The 27,777-nt window shown below is 50.9% G+C and overlaps 1 protein-coding gene across 2 annotated transcripts; it reads left to right on the forward strand.

The window, feature by feature from the left end:
- ANKRD50 (ankyrin repeat domain containing 50) lies at window positions 1-27,777 on the forward strand. Of its 2 annotated transcripts, XM_055144365.1 has the most exons (5): window positions 1-102; window positions 734-1,977; window positions 13,266-13,495; window positions 19,273-22,821; window positions 24,024-27,777. In XM_055144365.1, the coding sequence occupies exons 2-4, from the start codon at window positions 1,466-1,468 to the stop codon at window positions 22,818-22,820; spliced, it is 4,290 nt and encodes a 1,429-aa protein (XP_055000340.1). In that variant the 5' UTR covers window positions 1-102; window positions 734-1,465; the 3' UTR covers window position 22,821; window positions 24,024-27,777. The 2 variants fall into 2 exon arrangements, with proteins under 2 accessions (XP_055000340.1, XP_055000341.1); XM_055144366.1 differs by lacking the exon at window positions 1-102 and having other exon boundaries at window positions 295-1,977.

Consider the following 27,777-nt stretch of genomic DNA (forward strand, 5'->3'; position numbering starts at 1 on the left):
CGGCGGCGCGGGGCTGGGAGGCGCGGCCCGGGCTGGGCGGCGGGGCCGGCGCCGGCCTGAGGCGGCCGAGGGCGGCGGGCGCGGGCGGCGCGGCGGGCTGAGGTAACCGGCGGCCTCGCGGCGGGCGGCGGCGGCGGGCCGGGCCGGGCTGGGCCGGGCGCCCTCCCGCGCGGACACGCCCGGCCGGGCGGGGGCCGCGGCGGCCCGGAGGGTCGGGCCGGGCCGGGCGCCGCGTCCCCGCCGGCCCCGCCGCGCGGCGGCTCCCCGGGCCCGGGCGCGGGGTCGCGAGGGCCGCGCGGCCCGGCGGCCCGGCGGCCCGGACGCCTTTTGTCTGTCAGCCGCAGGCCGGGGCGGAACCGGGGGCGTCCGCGGGCCGCGGGCTGCTCCCACCCGCGCCTCCCGGGGGCGGAGGCAGGAAGGCCCGGTGCCCTGTTTGCGTTTGTCATCCTCGCGTCCTTAACCCCTCGGCTGCCGGCGCGACCCGGGGCGCGGCTGGCCCGGGCTCCGGAGGCCACGGGGGCTTGCGGGGTGAGGAGTTGGTGGGCGCCCTGCGGGGAATGCGGGCAAGCCAGAAAAATGCGTTTGTGCAAAATGTCGGGGTGGCCTCCAACTGTTTGAACAGGCCAAACCTGATTTTTTTTTTTTTTCGGATTACCAGGTCCTTGCATCCGTGGACAAGTACGCTGTTAGCGTGACATTTTGCACTAAGATAACTTCCTTTGTTTTATTCCAGCCACTTGCAGAAGTTCCTTGTTTCCCTGTGTGTTAAGAGGGCAGACCTGTGAACAGGCTCAGGAAGAAAACCTGCTCCTCCGAAAATGCCTTTTATGAGAATGCTGTGAAGACTGAGATGGTGCTAACAATGTCCTGTGATTCCTGCCACCTAAGAAACCTCCCCAGCAGTCCCTGCCTGGCACCTGCCTCAGTGCCCGACACTGGCAGCTGTCTCCACCTGACCCAGTGCCCTGCACAGGAGCAGAGCCGCCTGCCCGCTCTATGAGTCTCTGCTGCTCCCCTGGGGGTACCTCTCCTAGGACTCGTCCTCAGAAACGGACTCACACTTGGAAGCTGGAGTAGTTTGTATGACTCAAAAGATTCGGCTTTCTTCAGTTTTCAGATGTGTTATCTTGTCTGCATACTTGAAACACACACCATTCACATGAACTGCAGAACCACAGAGCTATGTGGCCAGCGCAGGGAGGTTCAGAGTGGCAGGTTGTGGCCCCAGGTAACACTTCTGCCATCCCAGGACTGAACTGATGTCTCTTCCAGTGAAGCCAGGACAAGGCCACCAAGTCAAACCATGCACGTCCTGTTGCCCAGTGGGCTCTGCTGTCGACTGTGACGCGGCTTGGTCTCTCTGCCAGTGGAGAGCAGCGCACTGTGCAGCCCAGGGCCTGATGGCTGCAGGGACCAAGGTTAGTGTGCCAAGCGTCTAGCCAGTGGGGACACCAGGAAGGCCGTGATGACTGACCCCGGGGAGGAGAAAGTATGCAGGATGGCTCAGACGAGCTTGCTGCAGGGAAAGCCCTTCTACTGTCGAGAGTGGGTTTTCCACCGGCTGCAGCATTGCCTCCAGGAGAAGACCAGCTGCTGCCACAGTGCTGGCAACACCCCGGCCCCGCCCGGGAATTCTGGGAATAACACTGGGACTGCCCCTGCCAAGGGAGGCGCCTGGGGTGTGCTCCTGGTCGGAGGCCCTGGCAGTGGCAAGACGGCCCTATGCACTGAGCTGCTATGGCCCAGCTCGCCCAGCAGCACACAGCGAGGCCTGCACCGCCAGGCTCTGGCCTTCCACTTCTGCAAGGCTCAGGACGCGGAGACTTTGTGTGTGGGAGGCTTCATCCGTGGCCTAGTGGCCCAGATCTGCCGCAGCGGGCTGCTCCCAGGATATGAGGACAAGCTGAGGGACCCCGCGGTGCAGAGCCTGCTGCAGCCTGGGGAGTGTGAGAGAAACCCCGGCGAAGCCTTTAAAAGGTAATAGCCTCATGCATGCTGGCTGCTGTGCCAAGAGCAAAGTGCTTTTCATGGTTTTGAGATGTGGGTTTTTTTAAAAAACTCTGTGAAGTGCCACTGCTTTGCTCTGGGGGTAATCGTTGGTTCTGACTACACCTGTTTAGTTTGAATGTGGGGCCAAAATCTGAGTTTCCTCTTGTACCAGGCATGGATCAATGCACTGCCTATAATTTTTTCAAACCACATGTGAAGCAGTACAGAAAGTAATTTCCAGGTTGATGATGGTTACTTTTTCCTCTTCTGATATCGCACAATAGATTTATTCCCAATTAGCTATCTGGAGACGAGGCTACATTTCAGAGAGGTAGGCAGAATACATGGCACTAAATTCAGAATTCTCAGAATAAAATCTACCATCTTGGTATGTAGTATTATTTCCTTAATCAAAGAAGTCCTCTGATGGTGATTAGTCAGGAAAGGCTGAAGACAGCCCTCAGTGTGTTTAGAGTTTAATCAGCCACCAAGTAAATGAAAGGTTTAGCTTTTCTGAGATATGTGGCATGTGCAAAATAATGAAAACCTGGCTTTATTATTTGTGGTGAGTGATACAGAAAACATATTTTCTTCTCTGACCTCAGTGAAGTATTTTTTCCTGGTAAATGGCTTGGTCTATAAGAAGCGAGAAAATTATTGTCAGAGTGGTTGTAGATACATAGTGTATAGTATGAGACCAGGCTGTACTGGAGCTTCACACATTACCCATTGGGGTGCAGGCAGCAGCAGGTGGTTTCCACAGGGGTTTCTGCCAGGTTTAGCTTCCCTGCACAGTGCCACTTGGCTTGGCAGGGAGAAGGGCCCGCACCAGCCCTGCAGAGCCGCCTTCCTGTCTGCAGGAGCAAGCATCTGGGAGTACTGGCAGAGCATGACTCGGTACTTCTCATTGTGACAGTGCCCGCACACAGCGGGAATAATAATATGATAATAATGAGGGTAAGAGCCAGCTCTTACCCTCTCTCAGGATGAGATCATCCTTCCTTCATGTGAGTCCTGTAAAGTAACCATCACTTCCCCCTTTTACAGATGAGGAGACTGAGGCCCACTGATCAGCAACTTATCCTCAGTTTCAGGCTAGCCGACTTGAGTACACAAGGGTGCATGCAAGTCTGTTACCAGAGCACTCCTTTGGAGGGCTCAGCAAAGAGGAGGGTTTCTGGAAGCTGGGGTGGGGCAGGGGGAGGGGTTGTGTGTCTCCACTGTGGTTTTCAAGGACCCAGGAAAGCAACAGATCTGATCCAGAGTGATCTGTCTGGACTAGACATGGGTAGCGTTTCTTTGGGCCACCAAGGGGATGTGGCTCTCAGACACAGTGGTCTGAGTGTGAGCCAGTGACATTAGGCCTGACATGTTGTCCTTGAGGGACACACAGGCAGCAGGGCAGAGCTACAGCAGTAGAGCTCGGCTTGGGAGGGGCTCTTGGGCATTGCCTGGGCCCACAAGGGTTTGGTGTGGACAGGTCCACCCCGGCCACTACTAGGGCTTGGGGAGTTAGCGGCGACAGCTTAAGTATGGAGCCACTGCATAGGAGACTCAGGCTCTTGGCTCGACTCAACTGTTGTTTGTGACCAACAGTTGGAGAATTGAAGTTTCATGTTTTACAGGTGATTTTGTGAGCTATGTGGAATTGTTAACACCTTAGGAAACAAGTTTGAGAGAGAATATTCTAAATTGGAATAATTGTGATTCGTATGTAAATTTCTAGTGCTGTATCTGATGACCACAGTTTTAATCTGTTCTGCTCCTCCACAGATCTTTCTCTATAGTATTTTCCTGAAAAAGGCCCTCCCTCCCTCCTTCCTTCCTCCTGTTATCTTTGATTCTGTGTGAGTTTTAGTTGGTGACTCCTGGGTGGAGGCCAGCGGTGGGGTGGGAAATGGAGGGAGGATAGGAACCACTCCAGCACTTCGTTTTCCAGGGACTGAGGACACAGCCCATACCACCTGCCTTACTCTGTGTGAGCCACTTAGCAACCACTGAGCTTCACATTTCACCTTTAAGAGATCTGGGCTACTTGATTCCTTCATCAAATAGGTAATTCATCACTACTCTATGGGAGTAACTTTGATGATGATCCAAGAGACTCGATTCCTCTAAGCATGTGTGACTACAAGCACTAGTAAATGAGACCCATGAGACCCACGAGAAGCCAATTTAGAGTTAAAAAGTTGTTTTGCAGAGCCAGTGCATTAGGAGGTCTAGGTCTCTGCTTTTTGGATAATAGTTAATATTTTATTGTGTGTACAAATAGAGATGGGCTGATTTGTTAACTAAGTCCTTCAGATAATTTTCATGAAAGAGTATTTGATTTCACCAGGGACAGAGGGATTTCAGCTGGTAGATAGTGTGGCAGGTCATTATTTCAAGGAGTTAGAATCTTTTGAAGAACACTGAGATGGAAGTAGCAGGTGTATAACATGATGAGAGATCAAAATTAACAAAAATATAATAAAGGATTATTCTGTTTTTTTCTTTAAAAAAAAGGCCATACCCAATGGTGGTCAGGAAACTATGGGTGCTAGGAATTAAACTCCAGACTTCTATATGGAAAGCATGCGTTTGTCTTGCTGTGTAGCCCTTTGAGCCATCTTCCCAACCCCTCCCACCACCCCTTTTCCCCCACTAGTAACAAAAATAATTCTAAACACATTTGAGTGCTCTTTTGCAAGCTTTTACCAGATGATATTGATGGTTGCATATGTTCAAGTGTGGAACAATTTAATAGTGTTAGAAAATTGATAAAGTGTTTGTTGGTCACAGATCCATGAAATTGGGAAAATTGCAGAAAAGATGTTTAGTAAGAATTATCTTTAACCCTTTTCTTCAGTTTTGCTTCATAAATGTTCCCTCTTTTAAAACCTTAATGATACAAGACAGAATAAGGGGAGTGGTAGTGTGAGCTAACATCCTAAGTGGTAACGTGTTGATTCTAAGCACATTGAAATCACTTTCTGTTCAGAGATTTTGAAGGAAGTGAAACTTCTTTCACTGTGCCTTCCTTTCCTTTCTACTTTGAGACAGTAATACTCTGCTAATGTGCAAATTCATCACCACAGCATCTCTGCTGCTCTGCATTGTCTGCACCCATACCTTGAGAGCCAATCAAGGTGATGAGACGCCTTTCCCTGGGAAGTGCAACTGGGCCTTCCTGGGGTCAGGCAGAAGCCAGCTGTGAGTGGCCAGCAGCCAGGCTGGGGCATGCAGCTCGCCCTGTCTCCATGGAGCTGAAACCCTCACACTCTTGTCTTTCCGTAGGGCCAGGAGGAAGAAAACCTGGCATGAAGACAGGCCACTGAGTTTGTGGGCTCTGCGCCTTCTACCATGATAGCTTGATGCCCTCCGCCCCCCACGCTTCTCTCCTCGCTGATGAAAGTGCAAGGCTGTTGGCACGTGCTCAGAGCATCTTCCACTTTTTTGTCACCAGTGACATATTTACTTGCTTACTCTTAAGAACCCAAGGCTGATGGTGTTTTTGCATCCTCCCTCAGATTATCATGCTGAACTTATATGTTTGCATCTGTCTCTTTTGAGATAATGTTGGGGCTTTCTGGCAACCCTAAAACCTAGAATACAGCTGGGTTGTCTTTGACAGGAGGCCCAGGGTCCTGGGGAAGGAGAGGAGAAGTTCATTTAAGAACCATTACAGAGGCTGCTTTCATCAACCCAAACCCTTGCTCACCTCACTACTGGTGTCTTCGGGACAGCCATCCCAGATGCCCAGCCTCTGAGTGCAGATAGTGGATTTGCAGTGATTGGGACACAGGATCTTTGTTCTGTGGACTTCACATGCTAACTTCTGGGGAACGGCCTTTGGGACCAGATGTGAGTTCTCCTGCTTTTTTTGAGCTGAGCAAATCAAGTATGGATTTTGTTTGAGAAATATTGATAGGAATCAGTTTAGCATCTTAAGGGTGCCACAAGTGTGAATAAGATCACAATGAGGAAGTAAGAATGAAAGACCGCCTTAAGAGTGCAACAGAAAATTGTGTTTTGTTTAGTTGTGCTAATGTTGGAAAAGGGTTGGGAATTGAAGATCCAGGTCTCATATGTGTTTTTTCAATCAAATAGGAGTCTGTGAAGGATTGAATCTTCCTGGCTACTCTCTCTTCCTCTTCAAAGCTGTAGGTCTTCCCTATGTTTTTCAGATCGTTTGCTTCTGTGTTAGTTATTAGGCATCTGTATTGTCTCCTTTGTGGCCTCAGTCAAACCCAGAGACTCTCTCCTGCTTACTGCCCTGTTTTGACCTGTGCTCTGCAGGTACTGTTGGCAATGCTTTTGCCCAGCCAGGGGAGGTTGGAGCATCATCAAAGGACTGCCTGATAGTCTTGCACACTAGAGGGAATTGAACATAAAGGGAATTGAATATTAGATCCTTTAGGTCCGTTTCCAGTGCAGAACAGAATGGCAGAGTGATGATTAATTCAGTAACCTGCTGTCTGCTCTTCAGCATGTTTGGATATGGCATTGCTCCAGACATTTGTGGGTCCCTCTTGGCCTCCCCTCCTCTCCCTCAAGTCCTTTGCCCTGCAACCTCCCCCCCCACCACCACTGCAAGCTCCCCTGCTGAGTCCACCCTGACCTTGGCGCCCTCTGCTGCACTTACCCCTACTGCAGTCGCCTGCTCTGCACTGTCAGCCACTTGCTCCTCTCTGCTCTGCTGACCTTGATGTAGTGATTATTGACTCAGACCTTTGTTAGACTAGAAAGAGTCAAGGGGTGCCCAGCTGGCTGGGTATTTCTTTTGCCTGTCTCAGGAAATTTCATGTTTGACCCAGGTCTCTGGCTGTTTTTGATAGAAACATGACACTTGTCGTTCCTTTAAAGCAGTTTTGTGGAGCATCAAGTCCTGTGCTGTCTGATGGGTGTCCACTCTACACTTTAGGCTCTAGCACTGTGTCCCTTGGTCACAGCCCCCAGCTTCCTTGTTTGACACTTGCTCCAAAAGGCTTTCAAGCCTGAGGATATCTCCCTTTTCTCTGTGAATGAAAGGCTGTAGTTTCATCTCCCACAAGTATATGGCTGCATCTGTGTGTGTCTCTCTCTCCTGGGTCTCTAGCCCATCGCAGAGGTATCCACATGCAGCCGCTCAGGCCTCAGTCATTTGAGGACCATGCATCATCCTTTTGGAATACCCAGTCTGGCTGTTGTAGCCGCCCTTCCTCTTTGTGCTCTGCCATGTGTCTGACAAAACTACTTTCATCCTCTCTGCTCCTCAGTTTTTGGATGGACTAAAAGGCCATCCTTCAGTGTGCCTGTTGAGCACAAGCTGCCCGATGCACAGGAACCCAACATTTTCCTGCTTCCTCTGGTCATACCACACTCACTCTCAGCATTTCTGGCCTTTGACTCATTCACCCCTTAATCTCCCTTCCCTTGTCTTGTGTTGGGGTTGCACCTTGGTTGTAGTACTTATACACAGTTATGTCACACCAGACCTTCGCACTTGTTATGGACCAGGGATCCCAAGAGACGTGTCAGCATGATCACACATGGCACGTGGGGAAGTGCTGGGGTCATACTCAGGGCATCACACTGAGGCAGACACTGTGTTACTGAGCCCTGCCCCAGACCCTCCGTCATGTCTCACATACTCAGCATCCACTCTGTGCCAGATAAGCACTAAGAGGGCTCGGGGGAGCCCACAGGACACCGAGTAGAGGGGGTTACAGACACAAAATTCAGCAGAGACAAAAATGTCGTGAAAATAGAGCTTTGGCCAGTGGAAAGGATGGGAAGAGTGCATGGAGCAGGAGGCATGGTCAGAGAAAGGCACTTTGCACCCCTGCTGCCGCAGTGTGTCTCCTTCCCTAGACGCTTTCTCACTGCCTGTGTTTCTGTGGTCAGCCTCTTGGGCATCACTGGTGATGTCTGAGAGCTGCAGGGTCTCAGGTCTGGCTCATCTGCATCTGCCTGTGACCAGCTCTCCCCAAGAGAGTCCTGTGCATGGTCCCATTTGAGAACCCCCTCCCAGGTTCCTAGCGTTTTCTTGTTCTACTTCCTATTTCTCTAGTTGAAGGTGGTTAGTTTTTTCCCTGGAATTTTTTCTGCACTTTCATACCCAATGTGTTTTGTTCTACTTCTGCCTCCCTCTGTTTAGCCTCTTCATGTTTTGATTGGTTTCAATAGCTAGTTACCAGCATGAAGCAGCGTTTTAAGCCCTCAGTACCTGAGCAGCAAATCCAAACTTCTCAGAGCCAGAGAGTTCAGTGGGTATAAGGTTTGCCTTGCTTATGCCTGACTGGAGTTCTATTGCCAGCACTCCTTTGGGTCCCCTGAGCTGCACGAGGAGTGACCTCCGAGCACAGAGTGAGGAATAAGCCCTGAGCACCACCAAATGTAGCCCATGAGTACACACATACACACACGATTTCAAGAGTAAACTTTTTTCCTTATGTTGCTGACTTACTTCCCTTCCACTGAGTTGTCTCTGTCTCCATTACCCGCCAGGACACAGGAAACTCCTTTATTCTTTCAGGAGCATTTTCACTCACATGGGACCATGTGCACACTGCTGGGAATCCCAGGCTAGAGGTGGTGTTGCTTTAGTCTGTTGAGGGTTCCCAGGATGCTGTGACTGTCAGTGACAATGCAGCCTACTGCATGGGCCTGCGGATGGGCGTCTGTCACTTCATGACCATCAGAGAGGACTGCACAGGGCACTTGCTGTCATCTGGTCCCTTGCTGACTGAGCTCTGGCTGGGGAGGGGTCAGAACTGGGTAGGTGGCACATTATTTGTACTTGGTTTCTTTGCCCTTCACTTTATTTTAAGCAGTTTCACTTGCTTTTTCATCCTGACGAAGTCAGATTATTTCTGAACAGTCAAGTGATTTGCTTTCCAGAAGTGCCATGCCTATTTCCCTGCCATATTGAAGGCATTAATATGTGCCCTTATGGTACAAGCTCTGAGGGTGCTCTCAGCTGTCATTGCTGCTTGTCCAGGCTGGGACTAGCCACGCTCACATTGCTGTCCTCTGAGACTGTCCTTGTGTCAGCATCTCCCTAAGCTCGCACACTCGTGATTACAGTCCTTGGTAATAAAACTGAGTTTGAGAATGTGCACATAATTGCTTAATAAAAGTAAGTGTTCATTAAGGGAACTAATTATATCTTGTGGTTATCTTGAAGAACAGTTTAGAGCTTTCCAGAAACTGGTGACCTTCCCGCGGGTGACTCATGGCTGGCAAGCACAGAAACTGTGGTCTTTGCTGTAGACACTCAGGTCCTCCTCCAAGGGGGCTCAGCTCTGCCTTTTGATTCTGGCCTGGCCATGTCATTTGCTGTGCTGTGGTGTCAGCACACAGAAGCCTCCAAGGAGCACAGGAACAACATGTGCCAGCAGGCTTAGTGGCCCTAGGAAGTGTGGGAGATGTAGCCCAGATCCTGGACAAGGATGGGTCAACAAACAGTTGTTGCAGAGCAGGAAGAAATGGTTGTGACTTTCCGCTGCTGGGTGTAGGAGCTGTGAGACAGGACTTGCCAGAGAGACTGACACTGCACAGACTCAGGAATACCCAGGGCAGTGCATCAGTCCCCTCCTGCCCCCAGGGCTCAGCCCGATCAGTCTCCCCCAGCACCCTTATTCTGTTGGCCATGGAGCTCTGTGCTCTCTCCTGTTCCCTCTGTTCTTGTCATGCCATGTCTCCTGTCTCTCAGCTGGCCAACTCTCTCTGCTTCCATCTGCTGAGTTTCCCAGAGCAGTGGAGTGTCAGGTCATGTGACTTCCCTACTTGACCTCCATGGACAAAACCCCTGCCCTGGCCTCAGTCTCTGACCTCGGGCTGTGTAAATGTGCCTGGATCAGTGCTGTCCATCCACCTTTCCCTTATTAAGTCCCCAGAGAAGACACAGGCCAGAAGATGCATGTGTAACTGCTTGAACCTCACCTTGTCCACATGCTCTCTCATGGATGGGGTAGAATTAGAGTTGGGTCTTAGTGGCTAACAGGGAATGAGAGGAGTCAATAGGCAGTGAATATAGGCAGAATTTCTGGGGCATTTTGCCAGAATTGAACAACATGGAATATGACTTCCAGGGTAATTTGGAGCATAAGGAGCAGGGCGGTAAAGAGCCGATGGGCTTGGAGAATGGGTGCTCACCTGCTGTAGAGAAGGGAAGTCAGAGTGTAGAGAGAGAGGGGCAGGTGAGGGCTAGAGTCTGCATGCCGGGGAGCATGTAGGCATGCTCTACTGGCTGTGCGTCTTTGCATGACTCATGAGTCTGATTCATTTGAATGTTCCCTGTTATCCAGGAAATAGTAGTTGGGTGTAAGGATAAAAGCAAAGGGGATACTAGAGGTTAGAAAGAGATGGTCATCTAGAAAATGGTTGGGAGTGAGGGGTGGGGGTGTTAGTAGACCTCCAAGAGTGGTTTCTAGAAATCACTGAAATCTGTCTCTGAGTTGTTGACAAATACAGACAACAAATACTAACATAGCATTTGTTGTTTCAGTCTCATGAAAGAATGGCTGCACTCTCCAAATGCATAGGCTAGGAGATGTGGGGAGAATCTGAGCGCAGAATATTCTGACTAGGACAAGTGTTTGGATTAGTGGGACCAGACTGATTTTTGCGAATTGGCCTATTTGTACTCTTGCATCCTCGAGTCCACAAATACGCACTTTCCTTCCACTTAGATCTTTTTTTTTTTTTCTTTTTGGGTCACACCCGGCGATGCACAGGGGTTACTCCTGGTTCTACACTCAGGAATTACTCCTGGCGGTGCTCAGGGAACCATATGGGATGCTGGGACTCGAACCCGGGTCGGCCGCGTGCAAGGCAAACACCCTACCCGCTGTGCTATCGCTCCAGCCCCCCACTTAGATCTTTTTTTCCCAAATTTTCCTCAATAGTGTTTCATAGTTTCCGTCGTTCTAACACACCTTTGATTCTCAAGAAGTTGGTACTTGGGGGCTATTGCCCATGATTTTGTTCACATGCAAAATGTAAGCAATAAATATCCAACTTTCATATACTAACAATGGTCAATGATGCCAAAATAGTTTTTATATTTTATAAATTTTTCATACTAATATGTAGTTATTTCTATGGTTTTTATATGTTAACCTGCTACTGGCAACCTTGAGAAATTCTCTCATTAGTAGTTGTTTTGTTGGGGCTGGAGTGATAGCACAGTGAGTAGGGCATTTGCCTTGCACACGGTTGACCTGGGTTTGATTCCCAGCATCCCATATGGTCCCCTGAGCACTGCCAGGGGTAATTCCTGGGTGCAGAGCCAGGAGTGACCCCTGAGCATTGCTGGGTGTGATCCAAAAAAAAAAATCAGTAGTTGTTTTTTGAATAATTCTCACTTCTGAAAGCTGATTTTATTTGTCATAGAGGCTTGCCAGTTAGAAATTTGAAATATTTTGTATGCTTGTTTCCTTCAGCATTTTAAAGGTATCTTTAAAATGTTTTATATATTTATTCAAAAGTTTTCTGAACTCCTTTTAGTTGTTCCTTTGAGGAGAATTCCTTTCTCTCTGATCTGTTTAAGATTTTGTGTCTTTTGTCTTCAGGGACGGTTGGGCTGTGATATACGAGAGTATGATTTCTTTGTATTTGCATTTTGATTTACTGAGGTTCTTAAACCGGTGAATTGAGGTTTCGGAAGAGAATTTTTCGTGGTCTCTTCAGATACTGCTTCAGGCTGGTCCTTTTCTTGGCCCTGCTCATGTGGATGCTGTCCCTTTGAGATGGGAGCGCATAGGCGTGATTCCCATTGACCCTTTCCTGTCATGTGCTGGCCCTGTCCTCTGCTGTACCCAGGACTGGCAGTTCCCAACAGGGAGATTGGACACCACAGGAATGCCGCACACATTGGCAAGTAAGAGTTTAGGTTCCTGACTACTGTTCCTCTTCTCACACTTCACAATGTTTGCTTGGACTCTGGCACTGTTTCTTCTTTCTGATGTAGGTATCTCACGAGGTAGAGCAATCAAATGTGTACTGGTAATCAGTCATAAGTCGATTTTAAAACCCTCCCACCTTCTGTTATGTGACCTCACCTGGGACCTTGATCCACAAGTAAGGAATGTGGGTGTAGACCACAGAACCTTGGCTGGCTTTGGGCATTAGCAGGAGCCTGCACAGAGCCCACACACTGTCAGGGTCTGGGGCAAACGAAAGTGGCAGCTGCCCTCCTCCCCCACAACACACACGCACATACACACTCCCACTCCTATTTGTGTGGCTTCACGGCATAGGAGACAAATACAAATCTCCCCATGTGGTAAAGTGCACCAGGCCTTGGCCTTGGAATTTGGCAGAGCCATGAAGGACACCTTGGATGTAATCAAGTACACAGGGATGGGGCAGGCTGTGACCTTGAAAGAAGGATGCTCCAGCTTCCAGTTGGGGGCTGAAGTATTGGTGTAGGAGGAGAACAGGAAGCCTGGGTCATGCAGGGAATCCTGCCTAGGACAAGGCCTGTGCACTTGAGTTCTTTCCCTCGGGCTCACAGGGGAAAGGCTGGCTGGTGGGGGCTCTGGAGGAGAGCAGGCGTAGCTGTTATTGGCAGCCCAGGTGAGGCACAGGACGGCAGTTGGGATGAGGTGATGATGTGGCAGACTGAAGAGGGTTTGAGACACTTCATGAAGAAATCTCGTAGGTGGTGGTGATCCTTTTGGACTTGTAAACAGGATTATTCATCCATCTCTGTCCCTATCACTTCCTGGAGATATTCTCCTCCCTATTGCCTCTAAAGGCCGAGCTGGTGTATCACAGCCAGTATGTCCTGGCTTTAGTCAAGAGCCAGTCAGTCAACTCTGATGTAAACTCAGTGAGCAGGAATAATCTTAGTAGTTCCCTCTGACAGGAGAGAAGCATTGAGGGGCCACAGGCTGTAGGTTTTTCATACAGTCTTTTCAGGTCATGTGAGTATAACGTCTGGTCTTTGTAAGAGAGATGATAAAACACCTGTTAATCCCGAGGATTCTTCTCTTCTCACTAAAACCATGCCCAGTGTTTTCTTTCCTGTCTAACCCATTTAATTTCATTATCGAGACTTGAAGTTTCTTATCATTGGTGGAAAAAAGCAGGAAGAGAACATGGAAATGTAAGCTCCCGTGACTGCTGCTCCTGCTAACTGTGCTGAACTCACACCTGTGCACACTCAGTCACTCACTCTCACACTGCTGGGGGCAGTCGTGGCACTGGAACCGTGGAACGAACCGGCTTGTGTTTGGATACTGATACATCCCCTAAGCTGTAACTGCTGACCATGGCCTCTAACATGCCCACCCTGTGGCTCTTTACAGGTGTGTTCTGCTGCCACTCCTGGGCATGAAACCCCCGCCGCAGAGCCTGTTCGTGCTGGTGGACTCAGTGGATGAGGGCTGCGGTGTGGCAGAGGGTGAGCATGCAGCTGCCAGCTTCTCCGGAACCGTCGCTGAGCTGCTGGCCTCCCACCACGACTTCTTCCCCCCGTGGCTGCTGCTGCTCTGCTCAGCCCGCAAACAGAGCAAGGCCGTGACCAAGTTGTTCCCAGGTAAGCAGGGCGGTGTCCCTACCCCCAGCCTGACCCACACTGGGCTAAACTTGTCTCTAAAGGGCCCCTCCTCCCCACGGCCACTCCCATAGGCCCCTAATGTGAGACACAGCGGTGCACAGGGGATGCACAACAGCAGCTGCTCAGCGCCAGCCAGCACCGGATGCGTGGTGCCCTGTAGGGTGCAGCTGGCCCTGGCCAGGAGGCGGAGTCTCACCCCAGGGGCTCCACCAGGGCCCCTTGCACAACTAACTGCACTTGGGGCTTGGGAGAGCTTTGGGTCTGGGGTGTGCAAGGAAAATGGGGGTTTGGCACAGGAAGAGAAAGGCCCCAGGTCTGTGCCCCTGCCCCCACCATGCTCTCACCCTCCCCTGCAGCAGCCACCACTGATTTCTCTGGGGCCCTCAGGCTCCTCTCACCCACTGTGTTACAGCTCTCCAGCATGGCAGGCCACCTGCCTCAGACTGCACAGAGGCCGTGCAAGGACAGGGCAGTGCGTGTTCAGTGTGCTAAGCAGGAGCTCAGTTCTGGGGCGTCACCTCTGTCCCGCCTGTGAACTGGCCTTTTCTAGTCTCCCCAGCCAGTATCTGTGCCTCCCAGAGTGGGTTTTGGTTTGGAGGATTTTGCTTTTGGGTGGAGCCTGCAAGTCCCGGTCCCAGCTTCTCTCCTTACCTGCCATCTTTCCTGATCACTTTCTGCTCTTTCTGTTTCAGTCTCTCCAGCTCCTTTGAATCTGCTCCTGTCACCATATCTGTCCTCATTTCCTCAGGTCTCCTGCTGTCTACCCCTGTGTAAGCATGTGATCCCTCTGTGGCCCCTGCCTGGGGCCCCTCTGCACCCTGCTGCTCCCACAGCTGCCACACAGCTGGGACAGGCAACCAGGCAATTTGAACCTTTTTTTCTTTTTATGATGGAAACAGCAGTGAACTAGGGTGGGCTCTGAAGAAATTGGATTTTCCTTGAGCTGCTCTTTCAGTGCTGATTGCTTCTGACTACGTCTCTGTTGAGGATAGATTTGGAATTTGGGTTAGTGCTTTAGAATAATTTGGTATTAACACAGATTGCCAAGTTGCCTTCTAGAAAGATGCATACTATGCTATTCCTACCTTAAATATACTCCCAGTAACTATATCTTTTTATAATATTTGGTTGTGAAATTGTATTTCATATTTATATGCACTGTTTGCCCTTGAAAGCTTTCTTCCTTGAGCTGATGTCCTGGTGTTTTCCTTCTATAACTACCCCTTTGCCATGAGTGTCAAATTTCTTTTTTTTTTTTTTTTTAATTATTTTTTTAATCACTGTCACTGTCATCCCGTTGCTCATCAATGTGCTCCAGCGGGCATGAGTAATGTCTCCAATTTAAGACTTGTTACTGTTTTTGGCGTATTGAATACACCACAGGTAGCTTGCCAGGCTCTGTTGTACAGGCAAGATACTCTGTAGCTTGCCAAGCTCTCTGAGAGTTGCCTTCTAGAAAGATGCATAATATGCTATTCCTAGCTTAGAATAGCATATTATGCTATTCTAAGGCGGAAGAATTGAACCCAGGTCGGCTGCATGCAAGGCAAATGCCCTACCACTGTGCTATCGCTCCAGCCCTTTTTTGACCGGATAGCTCAGTCGGTAGAGAATCAGACTTTTTAAAAAAATATTTTATTTATTTATTTTTTAATAGTAAATGAGGTACAGTTAGCATCAAATTTCTAAGTTATTTATTCTTACCTGATCTTCTAGATTTTAATATCATATCTTAAAATTTATAACTACCAATGATACAGTCCTCCCCCAAAGATCATTAAATTTGCTTAAAACTTTTAATGTAGATGAAGCTTTGACATTTTAAATATGTATTAAAAATGAAAATTGACAGGTGTATCAACTTAGAGCAGTGACAGTAAGAGATAATTCAATCCTGCCTAATTCAGTTTCTTCTGCTATTTCCATTGATAACATGTTATAAATATTTTCTCTTTCCTGATATATTTATTGTAGCAATGAGTAGCATTTTGAACAGCTGTAGGTTAGAGTTTAATTTATGAAAAGCACTTTGTTGCTTAGGGCTTATAGGCTAACAGCTATTTGTGCTTGTTATGAATGACAGTAATTGTTTGAAAACAATTTGTACACAAAAATATTAACCCTCCAACATTTTTGAAGATTCTTACTTTATCTGGTTTATAAAATAATGCATATGCCACATATAAAATACTTTAAATGACAAATTCTTAAAATACCACAGAAATCAGAGATTAAGTAAAATTTAAAATTGTTATATTCTGTATTACCCAACTTAGGTTGAAATCAGGCTTTAATATTAACTGCTTCATATTTTTTTAATTGTAACACTCTGGGCAATTTACCCAATCTTCCTGAGCCTTTAACCTCCTTATTGTTCAAGTGAGGGACCCTATTTCTTAGTCTTTCCAGAACAGAGCTCTGGTGGACAGGTTCTTCCCTGAGGAGAGATCCACAGGACAGGTTCTTCCTGAGGAGAGGTCTGGAGAACAGAACTTTCCCTGAGGAGAGGTCTGGAGGACAGGACCTTCTCTGAGCAGAGTTCCAGAGGACAAAACCTTCCCTGAAGAGAGGTCTGGACCTTCCCTCAGAAGAGTTCTGGAGGACAGAACCTTCCCTGAGGAGAAGTCTGGAGGACAGGTCCTTCCCAAAAGAAAGATCTAGAGGCCAGGTCCTTGCCTTGAGAGTTCCAGAGGACGGGTTCAGTGGTCACTTCTTAGTATATGAACTGGTGCTCTGGGTGTTTCCACATTGTGTTTTTCTTCTCAGTTTCCATCATACTGTCTTACTAGGTTTAAATCATAGACATTTGTTTGAAATAGGCAGTATCATCTCTTTTTGCTATTAATGGCACGGGTTGGAACCCAGGGCCTCATACATGCAAGGCAGGTGCTCCTCCGCTGAGCCACATCCTCAGCCAAGTAATGTGATCTTTTATGTGAAGACAAGACAAGATCACTCTGGAGACCTCCAGTCATTGTGTAGTGTAAAGTAGCTATTACTTTGTTAGTTTTTGTTAGCAAAGTGCTGTGTGTTCTCCTTTACATTGTTTCCATGAATTTCTAGTGCTTATAGTGAATGAAAATGCAAACATGTGTGGAGGATAGTTATTTCAGATCAAGGTGGTAAAGATGGATCATTATTAATTTCTAGGCGTGTTTAAAATTCTCCTTAGATCAAGAATATCTTCTTTTATAATTAAAATGCATTTTTAAAAATTATTTCTGTTGAAAATAATCACTATATGTATATTCAATTGCTCTATCTGTAATTATATATTCCATTTTAGTATATGTATATGTGTGTAATTACAGGTTCTGTTTTAAGTGTATGTATATATAATTACAGATTCCGTTAGGTATATGTGTATATATATAATTACTGGTTCTATTTTTTCATACATGTATATATATAATTGTATATTCCATTTGGCTATGTTTCTATTTTAGGTATATGTAAATATAATTAGATTCCATTTAGGCATATGTTTATATAATTATATACATAATCCAGGAATGCATATTTTAACAGTTCTATGTATGCATGTATGTATGTGCATACTTCATTTCATCATAGGTGTATTTGAGTATGTGGATAAGCATTTGGGTCTTGGGGCTGTACCTGATGGTACCCGGAGCTGCTCCCAGTTCGGTGCTTAGGGGTTACTCATGGCATTGTTTACAGAGACATGGTACCAGAGTTTGAACCTGGGTCTTCCAGGATGCAAAGCCGGCATCCAGCCTTTGTGCCATCTTTCTTGCCCCTCCAGATTTCTTTCTAAATATTTTTTTAACTTTTTTTTTATAGGAGCCACTCACTCTTCAGTGCTTGGGAGCCCAGAGTCACTCCCAGTGGTCCTAGTGTGTGGGAGGGAGGCCTGGGCGGGGGGGGGGGGGGGGGGGGGCGGCGTATGCTGCCAGGGACAGATCTCAGGGTCCTGTACATGCTGGCCATGGGATCGGCCACTTATCCATAGTTGTGGCTCTGCAGTTCCACTTTAGGTGTGCATATATATTTGTAATTACAGATTTCACTTTAGGTGTGTGTGTATATGTGTGTGTGTAAGAGAGAGAAAGAGATGACAGATTTTATTTATGTGTATCTAATTACAGATCCCATTTTAGGTTTGTGTGTATATATGTGTTATAGATTCCATTTAAATGTATGTATAGACATGTAAGTGTGGATTTTTTTAGGTATGTCTAATTATATATTCCATTTAAGATGTATATATAATTATAGATTCCATTTAAGTGTATATATGGATAATGCAGATTTCTCTTTATAGATGTACATATAGTAACTGCAGGTTTTTATCTGTGGTATTTGTGTATAGTTAGATTCCATCTTTGCATAGGTTTAGAACTTTGCAGATATGTTTCTTCTTTGTGTATTCTCAGTCAGTTGTATGTTTCCTTAAATTTGCACGTTGGATCTAAGTGCCTCTAGCTGAATGATACAAAGCAGAGTATGTCAGCTCTCTGCTCCCGGTTCTGCAGGGACCTCGGACCCCCTCCCACTGCCAAGCTCTCTGGCAGTGCTGCAGACACTGCTCTCTCCTTCATTTGCTAAGCTCAGCTGGCAGTTCCCAGATCCACCTTTCCCTTTGTCTTTACTGCTGCTGCAATTGGTCAGTCAGATCATGCTAATTCCCGTCTGAATCCTAGTGCCCCTCCTCCCTCTGTGGTAACGGTGTCATGCACAACCCATATCTGGTCTCGTTGGTCAAGGATCCCCATCTGCTCCCCCAGGCGGGTTTCATCTGTCTCCTCTTCTCAGGCTGCCTGGAAAGTGTTGGTGAGAAGGTTTGCATTGCTCCTTGGAGGAGGGAATTCTGCTCAGTCTCTGCTGAGCTACTGCCTTCCTCTCTCTTCCTGGGATCTGTGTGCTTCTGCAGTGGGGACATCCCCTTGTCTGCATCTGTTCAGAGGAGCTCCCTATAGAGGAGGGAGGGAGGACTTTCTAGTGACTATACTCTTATGCCTTTAGTTAGGTTTGGGTTGAGAGAGTTGCTATGTTTTTGCAATGCTGATGTTTTGTTAACATGATTTGGGTGAGTTGCCTGCTAAGGGTCAAGGTGTGAACAGTCTGGGATAGAATCATTTGAATTTGGAAACATGTCCTATGATGTGGGCTGGAGTGATAGCACAGCAGGTAGGACGTTTGCCTTGCATGCCGCTGACCTGGGTTCAATTCCTCCATCCCTCTCGGAGAGCCCTGCAAGTACTGAGAGTATCTGCCTGCATGGCAGAGCCTGGCAAGCACCCGTGGCGTATTCGATATGCCAAAAACAGTAACAAGTCTCACAATGGAGAGATTACTGGTGCCCGCTCGAGCAAATCGATGAGCAGCGGGATGACAGTGACAGTGACAGTTCTATGATGTACTTGAAAGGCAAGTGACATTCCCTTAATGATGGTTGATGTGCTGGTATGTATGGTGGAAACAGCTAAGGTTTTTATATGGAAACAACTGGCCTGTCTTTCTTTGCCTTGTCATCAGGGAGTTACCTCACCAGTGCTGCTGTGGGTATGTGCTTGCTTCCAGGACTGGGATGTGGAGCGGCACAGAGCTGGTGGGAGGATCAGTGCCCCCTAGAAGGGAGAGCTTGTGTCTATCATTGGTGGGGAGTCCCTGCTTTATCAGGAGTAGCTTGTTATCAGTGTCTGTGATGGTGACACACTAAAGTCATTTCCTGTACTTGGTGGCAGCTCTGCAGTCACTTTCAGCCGATGACCTTTCTCTTGCTTCCTGTGCAGGTTTCCGGAAGATCAGCCTCGATGACCTCCGAAAGGCCTACATCGTGAAGGACGTGCAACAGTACATCTTGCACCGCCTAGACCAGGAGGAGGCTCTGCGCCAGCACCTCACCAAGGAGACAGCGGAGATGCTCAACCAGCTGCACATTAAGAGCAGCGGTTGCTTCCTCTATCTGGAGCGGGTTTTAGATGGAGTCGTGGAGAGCTTCATCATGCTCAGAGAGATCCGTGACATCCCGGGCACGCTCAATGGGCTCTATCTCTGGCTGTGCCAAAGACTCTTTGTGAGAAAACAGTTTGCAAAGGTCCAACCCATTTTGAATGTGATTCTTGCAGCCTGTCGACCTTTGACAGTGATGGAGTTGTATCATGCAGTATGGACCAAAAACATGTCCCTCACATTGGAAGACTTCCAGCGCAAGCTAGACGTCCTCTCCAAGCTTCTCGTTGACGGCCTCGGCAGCACAAAGATCCTTTTCCACTACAGCTTCGCCGAGTGGCTGCTGGACGTGAAGCACTGCACCCAGAAGTACCTGTGCAATGCTGCGGAGGGGCACCGCATGCTGGCCATGAGCTACACCTGCCAGGCTCGGCACCTCTCTGCCCTGCAGGCACAGGAGTTTGCCTTGCACTTGGTCAACTCCAACCTGCAGCTGGAGCCTGCCGAGCTGGCACTCTGGATGATCTGGAATGGCACGCCAGTCCGCGATGCCCTGTGTACCCTCATCCCCAAGGAGCAGGAGGTCCTGCAGCTGCTGGTGAAGGCTGGCGCCCACGTTAGCAGCGGGGACGAGCGCGCCTCAGGTATTGTACGGCAGGCCCTGGAGAGGGAGGACTCCATCCGGACCCTGCTGGACAATGGTGCCTCTGTCAACCAGCGTGACTCCAACGGGCGGGCGCTGCTAGCCAATGCCGCCTACAGCGGCAGTCTGGACGTTGTCAACCTCCTGGTGTCTCGGGGGGCTGACCTGGAGGTGGAGGACGCTCATGGGCACACGCCACTGACGCTGGCTGCGAGGCAGGGCCACACCAAGGTGGTGAATTGTCTGATTGGGTGCGGCGCCAACATCGACCACACTGACCAAGATGGCTGGACGGCGCTGCGGTCCGCTGCCTGGGGTGGCCACACCGAGGTGGTCTCCGCCCTGCTTTACGCAGGTGTCAAGGTGGACTGTGCAGATGCTGACAGCCGCACTGCTTTGAGGGCGGCGGCCTGGGGTGGCCACGAGGACATCGTGCTGAACCTGCTGCAGCACGGCGCAGAGGTCAACAAAGCCGACAACGAGGGCAGGACGGCGCTGATCGCAGCAGCCTACATGGGCCACCGGGAGATCGTGGAGCACCTGCTGGAGCACGGTGCTGAAGCCAACCACGAGGACGTGGACGGCCGGACAGCACTCTCTGTGGCTGCACTCTGTGTGCCTGCCAGCAAGGGCCACGCGTCCGTTGTCAGCCTCCTGATTGACCGAGGGGCAGAGGTGGACCACTGTGACAAAGACGGCATGACCCCACTGCTGGTGGCCGCCTACGAGGGCCATGTGGATGTGGTGGACCTGCTGCTTGAGGGGGGTGCCGATGTGGACCACACAGATCACAACGGCCGCACGCCCCTGCTGGCGGCAGCCTCCATGGGCCATGCGTCAGTGGTGAACACGCTGCTGTTCTGGGGCGCCGCCGTGGACAGCATCGACAGTGAGGGTCGCACGGTGCTCAGCATAGCCTCTGCACAGGGCAACGTGGAGGTGGTGCGCACCCTGCTGGACCGGGGCCTGGACGAGAACCACAGGGATGATGCGGGCTGGACGCCACTGCACATGGCGGCCTTCGAGGGCCACAGGCTCATCTGCGAGGCACTCCTGGAGCAGGGTGCCCGCCCCAACGAGATGGACAATGATGGCCGCATCCCCTTTATTCTGGCCGCCCAAGAGGGCCACTATGATTGCGTGCAGGTCCTGCTGGAGAGCAAGTCGGCCATTGACCACCGTGGCTATGATGGCCGGAATGCCCTGCGGGTGGCGGCCCTGGAGGGGCACCGTGACATCGTGGAGCTGCTCCTCAGCCATGGAGCCGATGTTGACTATAAGGACGCTGACGGCCGGCCCACACTGTATATCCTGGCACTGGAGAACCAGCTGGCCATGGCTGAGTACTTCTTGGAGAACGGCGCTGATGCCGAGGCCAGCGACGCGGAAGGCAGGACAGCACTGCACGTCTCATGCTGGCAGGGACACCTGGATATGGTACGGGTGCTCCTGGGCCACCAGGCCGATGTCAACGCCGCTGACAGCGAGAAGCGCTCGGCCCTGCAGTCGGCAGCCTGGCAGGGCCATGGAAAGGTGGTGCGGCTGCTGCTGGAGCGTGGTGCTGGGGTGGACCATACCTGCAACCAGGGTGCCACTGCGCTCTGCATCGCAGCCCAGGAGGGCCACCTGGACGTCGTGCAGGTGCTGCTGGAGCGTGGTGCCGACCCCAACCACGCTGACCAGTTTGGCCGCACAGCCATGCGTGTGGCAGCCAAAAATGGCCACTCGCAGATCATGAAACTCTTAGAGAAGTATGGTGCCTCGAGCCTCAACGGTTGCTCCCCATCCCCCGTGCACACGATGGAGCAGAAGCCCCTCCCATCAGCCTCGGCCAAGGGGCAGGCGCTGACCATCAAGTCCAGCAGCTCAGGGAGCACGGGTGGGGGTGATGCGCCGCCCTCTCTGCGTGGCCTGCCCAGCGGCCCGGCCCACGCCTTCAGCTCCCCGTCCGAGTCGCCTGACTCCACTGTGGAGCGCCACAAGTCGTCACTGTCGAACAACTCCCTCAAGAGCTCCCAGAACTCTTCACTGCGGACCACGTCCTCCACAGCCACGGCGCAGACAGTGCCCATGGACAGCGTGCCCGGCCTGTCCTTCACGGAGCAGATCCAGCAGCACTCCCTGCCTCGCTCTCGCAGCCGCCAGTCCATCGTGTCCCCCTCCTCCACCACACAGTCCCTGGGCCCCAGCCACCGTTCCCCTAGCAGTGAGTTTGAGTGGAGCCAGGTCAAGCCCAGCCTGAAGTCCACCAAGAGCAGCAAAAGTGGGAGAGCCGATGGCGTGGGCAAGGCGGGCTCTGCAGGCAGAAAGACCAAAGCCAGCCACTCGACACAGCCAAAGGTGCTAGAATACGAAATGACCCCCCTCGATGCCAGGGGCCTCCCTGCCCAGACTGGGAGTGGGGGCCCCCACAGAATGGCTTCCTCAGACCCTCCCTGCCAAGTGGTCATCCCGCCCGCCCCACAGGACGTGGGGCGCTCCCAGCAGCAGCTGCTCATCCAGCAGCAGAGTGGGGAGCAGAAGAAGAGAAACGGCATCATGACCAACCCCAACTACCACCTGCAGAGCACCCAAGTGTTCCTGGGGCGCGTGTCTGTGCCCCGCGCCGTGCCCGACCGGGGGCGGCAGGAGGTGCCTGAAGGCTTCCCGCCCTCCGACACAGAGCTCAGCCTGAAGCAGGCGCTGAAGCTGCAGCTCGACAGCTCCGACCCCAGCTTCAACTACAAGAAGGAGACGCCCTTGTGAGGTAACTTGCCTCTCACCCCATGGCAAGGAGATGTGAGAGGGCACTCTCCGGCCTGCCCACCCATGCCGTCCCCTTGTCCCCACTGCTATCCCAGCCCCGCCCCTAGTCCCCCTCTTCCTCTCCACAGTCCCTGTCCAAAGTATCAGGTGTTCATACTGCTTTAAGTCTTTTCCGTCACCACGTGCATGGCTGGCTTTCCAAGGGACACACTCATCAGTGGGACACATGTAGGCTACTCAGAAGCCCGAGCATGGGGACAGTGTCTGTCCTGGACAGCTCACCTCCTCACACTGCTCTGATGGTGGGGTGGTGTCTGGGGTGGTCTCCAATCCGGTGAACATTGTGTCACTGACATCTCCTGAGAGCAGTTGGGGGTGTAAAGGGCAGCGCTGACGACAGCAGACATTTACAGACTCTTGTCTGAAGTGTGCATGCCAAGGACAGAGGAGACACGGGGAATTCAGACGAGCTCTTAGCACGTCATTGTTGCATTGATTGCTGACACACGGTGATCCCTACTGTGCGGAGGGAGGGATGGCTACACTCAGGTGGTCTCTGTTGTGCCGAGGGAGGGAGGGATGGCTACACTCAGGTGGCCCCTGCCTGTGCATGGTGACCAGTGCACTCAGTAGTGTCCCCTGCATGTGCAGGGATGGCTGACACATGGCCCATGTTCCCAGTCATACGTGCTGGATCACCACACAGTACTGATGGGCCTTGCTGACTTTATAATAGACCTGCTCGCCACCTCCCCTTCACCTTCTAACCTCTGCCAGTGGCAGTCTTCAGCCAGCTGGGATCTCTGGCTTCTTTCATTGTTGGAGAGATAATGAAACGTGATTATAAATCACCGCAGCCCTTCCCCTAATAAACAGCTGCCTCTGGGAACCTTGCCTTGTTGACAGATCAGAGTCACACATGAGTCTGCAGTCCATCCTCCACTCCAATTATTCTAGAGCACACATGTTCCGATGGTGTGCTTTTCCAGGCCTCACCGTACCTCCTGTAGAATCACAGTGCTGCTGAGCATTTGTGGACTGTTGAAGTGGGCCTTGAGTGTGAGTCCTGAATAGGCATCTCTCAGTGCTTCTCAGAAAAAGTGTCTGGTGCACAGATGTTCTCCAGAAGGTCCTCAGACTGTGCATAAGTGATCAGCAGATGCAGAATACAGAAGTTAATTTTGTTTTTAACTTTCACATTAGTGTCCTCTTCCGTGAAACGTGTGGCATCATGGCCGGAGCAGTTCTGCAGTACTGGACAGAAACCTGGTGCAGGTTGGTGAGAGGAAGAAGCAGGTCTCGAGAGTTTTCTGTGGTTGTGACATGCCTCCCGCCCGAAGCTGGTTGCTTCTCTGTGTCACCACTGGGCTCAGGCCTCTCTGTGTGCTTGGACCCACCACTAGGACTCAGCACTTTTTTATGTAGGTATGAACTGCAGTGCCCGAGAAACGCTGAAAAAGATTTGAGTATTTTAAGTTAAGATTTGATAAACGTGCATGTGCCATGATCAAACACATATGAAAAGTGTTCTTGTATTTATTTTTTTCCTCTTGTGGCACCTACACGTGCACATTCTGTTTGTTGCGTCTGCCCTGTCTGTTTGGTCTGTTCCTTGTGTATCTTTGCAAGTGTTGCTCAATAAAGGAAATCGCACATGTCTTTTGATGTTCACTGCACCATCAGCCTGGGCTTAAAGTGAGTTTCCAGTCAATGCCACCTCAAGGTTTTTTTTAAAAAAAAAAATGGTTTCTGGACAGAAGGTGTCAGATTTCTCAGACTTCCAGGAGCAGCTCTGGTCTGCGAGTTGAATTTGGACTTTCCAGTAGAACGTTCCAGGTCTCCCAAGTTCCCATGCTGGCCAGAGCCAGACCCCCTTGGCTCCTGATCCTGAGCATGGAGCCTCAAGGACATGGCCTGGCACAGTCCTGTGGGCAGGTGGTGCCCGGGGTCCCCTGACCCAGTTCTGGGCCGCCCTCTCTGTTTGATGAGCTTGATTTTATATGTGAACATCCACACTTGCTTTGCACCCAGCTGTCCCTAGCTCATAAATCCCTGCACCGTCATAGGCGTTCCCTCAGCATCCCCTCAGCGCATCGAGTCCATGCAATGGGGAGTGGGGTGTATCCCCCCCATGCCGCGCAGGCTCCTAGCTGCTCCCATAACAAGAGTGAGGGGGTTGGACTCGCTGCCTTCTTCCCGGCCTTCTTTGGACCATTGCTCAGGGGATGGTGGATAGGTCTGAGAAGGCATCTGTCCTCAGGGAAGTGGAGCGGTCTATTCCCAGGAGCTCCAGCCCCTGCCTGCACCCCGCAGGGCCATGCTGGCCTCTGTGCCCAGAGTGACTGGACTTGGTTGTGCAGAGGCCCAGGCATGGGCATTGGCCATGGAGGAGCCCTGAGGTGCTGTTGATAGCTCGTGCTGCTGAGGGGTGGGGACGATGGCAGAGCTTTGGAGACTGACTGCTGTCCTCCTTGGAGTGTCTCCTGGGGTCTAGGTGCCGGGGGGACGGGCTTCCACTCTGCTTCATGGGACATGAGTGGAAGGTGTCGCTCTTGCGTTTGTCTCACTGCACCGGTAGCCTGTCCTTTCAGTGGCATCAGAAATAAGAGCTGGGCTGTGTGTTTGCATGCTGTGGTGCCACGGAAATACTGATAACTCGAATATGAATGTTGCAGGTATTGGGTTTTGTCCCTATGGGACATTTGGTAATACATTTAATAGGATTCTTGCAAAGCAGCCTTAAAAGTGTTGACGATCCTATTAATAAATCCGAACACAAGCTATTTTGAACCAACTTAACTCACATCACAAATGCCATCTGCTTATGTCACTATAGAAGGTGAAGCTCTTGTTTGTTCCAGTATTTTTCTTTAGGAAGAGAATCCTGAAAGCTGCCCGTTTTTCTGTTAACTTTGAACTATTGTATTTATTTAACTTTATTGTTCTTACAAAAGCACACCTTGTGGCCAGAGGGCAGAGCTATAACTCCTTATGTGAGGGATGATGATCTTCAGAAAATTCGAGGGTTTGTGTCCATGCCACAAACACTTGAAACAGTGCTTGAAAGGAGCACTGTTGGGGTGAGTCGCACTGACTCTTCACAAGTCGGTGTTTCTGCTTTGAAACAGGACAGGGAGGGCTGTAAGCAAGGTCAGGTCAGTGAAGAGTGCTGGGCGCGCCCCTCCCACCTCTCGGTGTGAATCGGAAGCAAACTGTTTTTGACATAAGATGTTCAGATTTTGTAAATCACCCGCTCAACTACGGGATCCTTGTGCATAAAACATCGGTGTTACATTCCACTGTGCCCATTGTTGAGAAAGACGGAAGTAATGAAAATGCAGGAATGAAAACTGAAAACTCCAGGTACTTACAGGAAGGAAGGGTGACGGAAGTCTGTGTGCACTGTGAGCACGACCAGTGTCACTGTCTGCTGTCCTTTACCTGTCCTTGTCATTCCTCCCCAACACTTCATGTACACTGAAGTGTACATGTTCCCACCCCGTGTACACTTCAAACACAACCAGCCCTCCCTTCGCCCCTGTCCCAGCCCCTCCCTGTATACACTGCGAGCACAGCATCCCCTCCTGTCCCTGTCCCTGTCCTGCCCCCGGTCCCTCCCCATGTACACTGCGAGTACAGCCATCCCCTCCTGTCCCTGTCCCTGTCCTGCCCCCAGCTCCTCCCCGTGTACACTTCGAGCACAGCCATCCCCTCCTGTCCCTGTCCTGCCCCCGGCCCCTCCCCGTGTACACTTCGAGCACAGCCATCCCCTCCTGTCCCTGTCCTGCCCCCGGTCCCTCCCCGTGTACACTGCGAGCACAGCCATCCCCTCCTGTCCCTGTCCCTGTCCTGCCCCCGGTCCCTCCCCGTGTACACTGCGAGCACAGCCATCCCCTCCTGTCCCTGTCCTGCCCCCGGTCCCTCCCCGTGTACACTGCGAGCACAGCCATCCCCTCCTGTCCCTAACCCTGTCCTGCCCCCAGCTCCTCCCTGTGTACACTGCGAGCACAGCCATCCCCTCCTGTCCCTGCCCCTGTCCTGCCCTCGGTCCCTCCCCATGTACACTTCGAGCACAGCCATCCCCTCCTGTTCCTGTCCCTGTCCTGCCCCCGGTCCCCCATGTACACTGTGAGCACAGCCATCCCCTCCTGTCCCTAACCCTGTCCTGCCCCCGGTCCCTCCCCGTGTACACTGCGAGCACAGCCATCCCCTCCTGTCCCTGTCCCTGTCCTGCCCTCGGTCCCTCCCCGTGTACACTGTGAGCACAGCATCCCCTCCTGTCCCTGTCCCTGTCCTGCCCCCAGCTCCTCCCCGTGTACACTGCGAGCACAGCATCCCCTCCCGTCCCTGTCCGGCCCCCAGCTCCTCCCTGTGTATACTTCGAGCACAGCCATCCCCTCCTGTCCCTGACCCTGTCCTGCCCCCAGCTCCTCCCTGTGTACACTGCGAGCACAGCCATCCCCTCCTGTCCCTGTCCCTGTCCTGCCCCCAGTTCCTCCCTGTGTACACTGCGAGCACAGCATCCCCTCCTGTCCCTGTCCCTGTCCTGCCCCCGGTCCCTCCCCATGTACACTGCGAGTACAGCCATCCCCTCCTGTCCCTGTCCCTGTCCTGCCCCCATGTACAATGGGAGCACAGCCAGCCCCTCCCTCCTGTCCTTGTCCCCCCCCCCCACTCCCGCGGTTGTTCCTGTCTTCAAGCCTAGGAGCCAACCCTCTTCTCAGTATTGTTCGACTATGCAAATGTTTATTTTGCTTCTCGCCTCCATTTATACTTATCCAATGTGGTCACAGATGATTGCTTCCTTTTAATTTTTCCCTTGGTTTGGGGTATGTAAATAATCTAAAATGTACATTGAATTTCACATTGTAAGAGTTTTATTTTATTCCTTGTACTATATTCAGCAAAAATCCCTGTGTATATGAAAGTGCATAATAAATATATTTGCTTTACAGAG

Source organism: Sorex araneus, chromosome 7 (assembly GCF_027595985.1).
Source record: "Sorex araneus isolate mSorAra2 chromosome 7, mSorAra2.pri, whole genome shotgun sequence".
Taxonomy (NCBI): domain Eukaryota; kingdom Metazoa; phylum Chordata; class Mammalia; order Eulipotyphla; family Soricidae; genus Sorex; species Sorex araneus.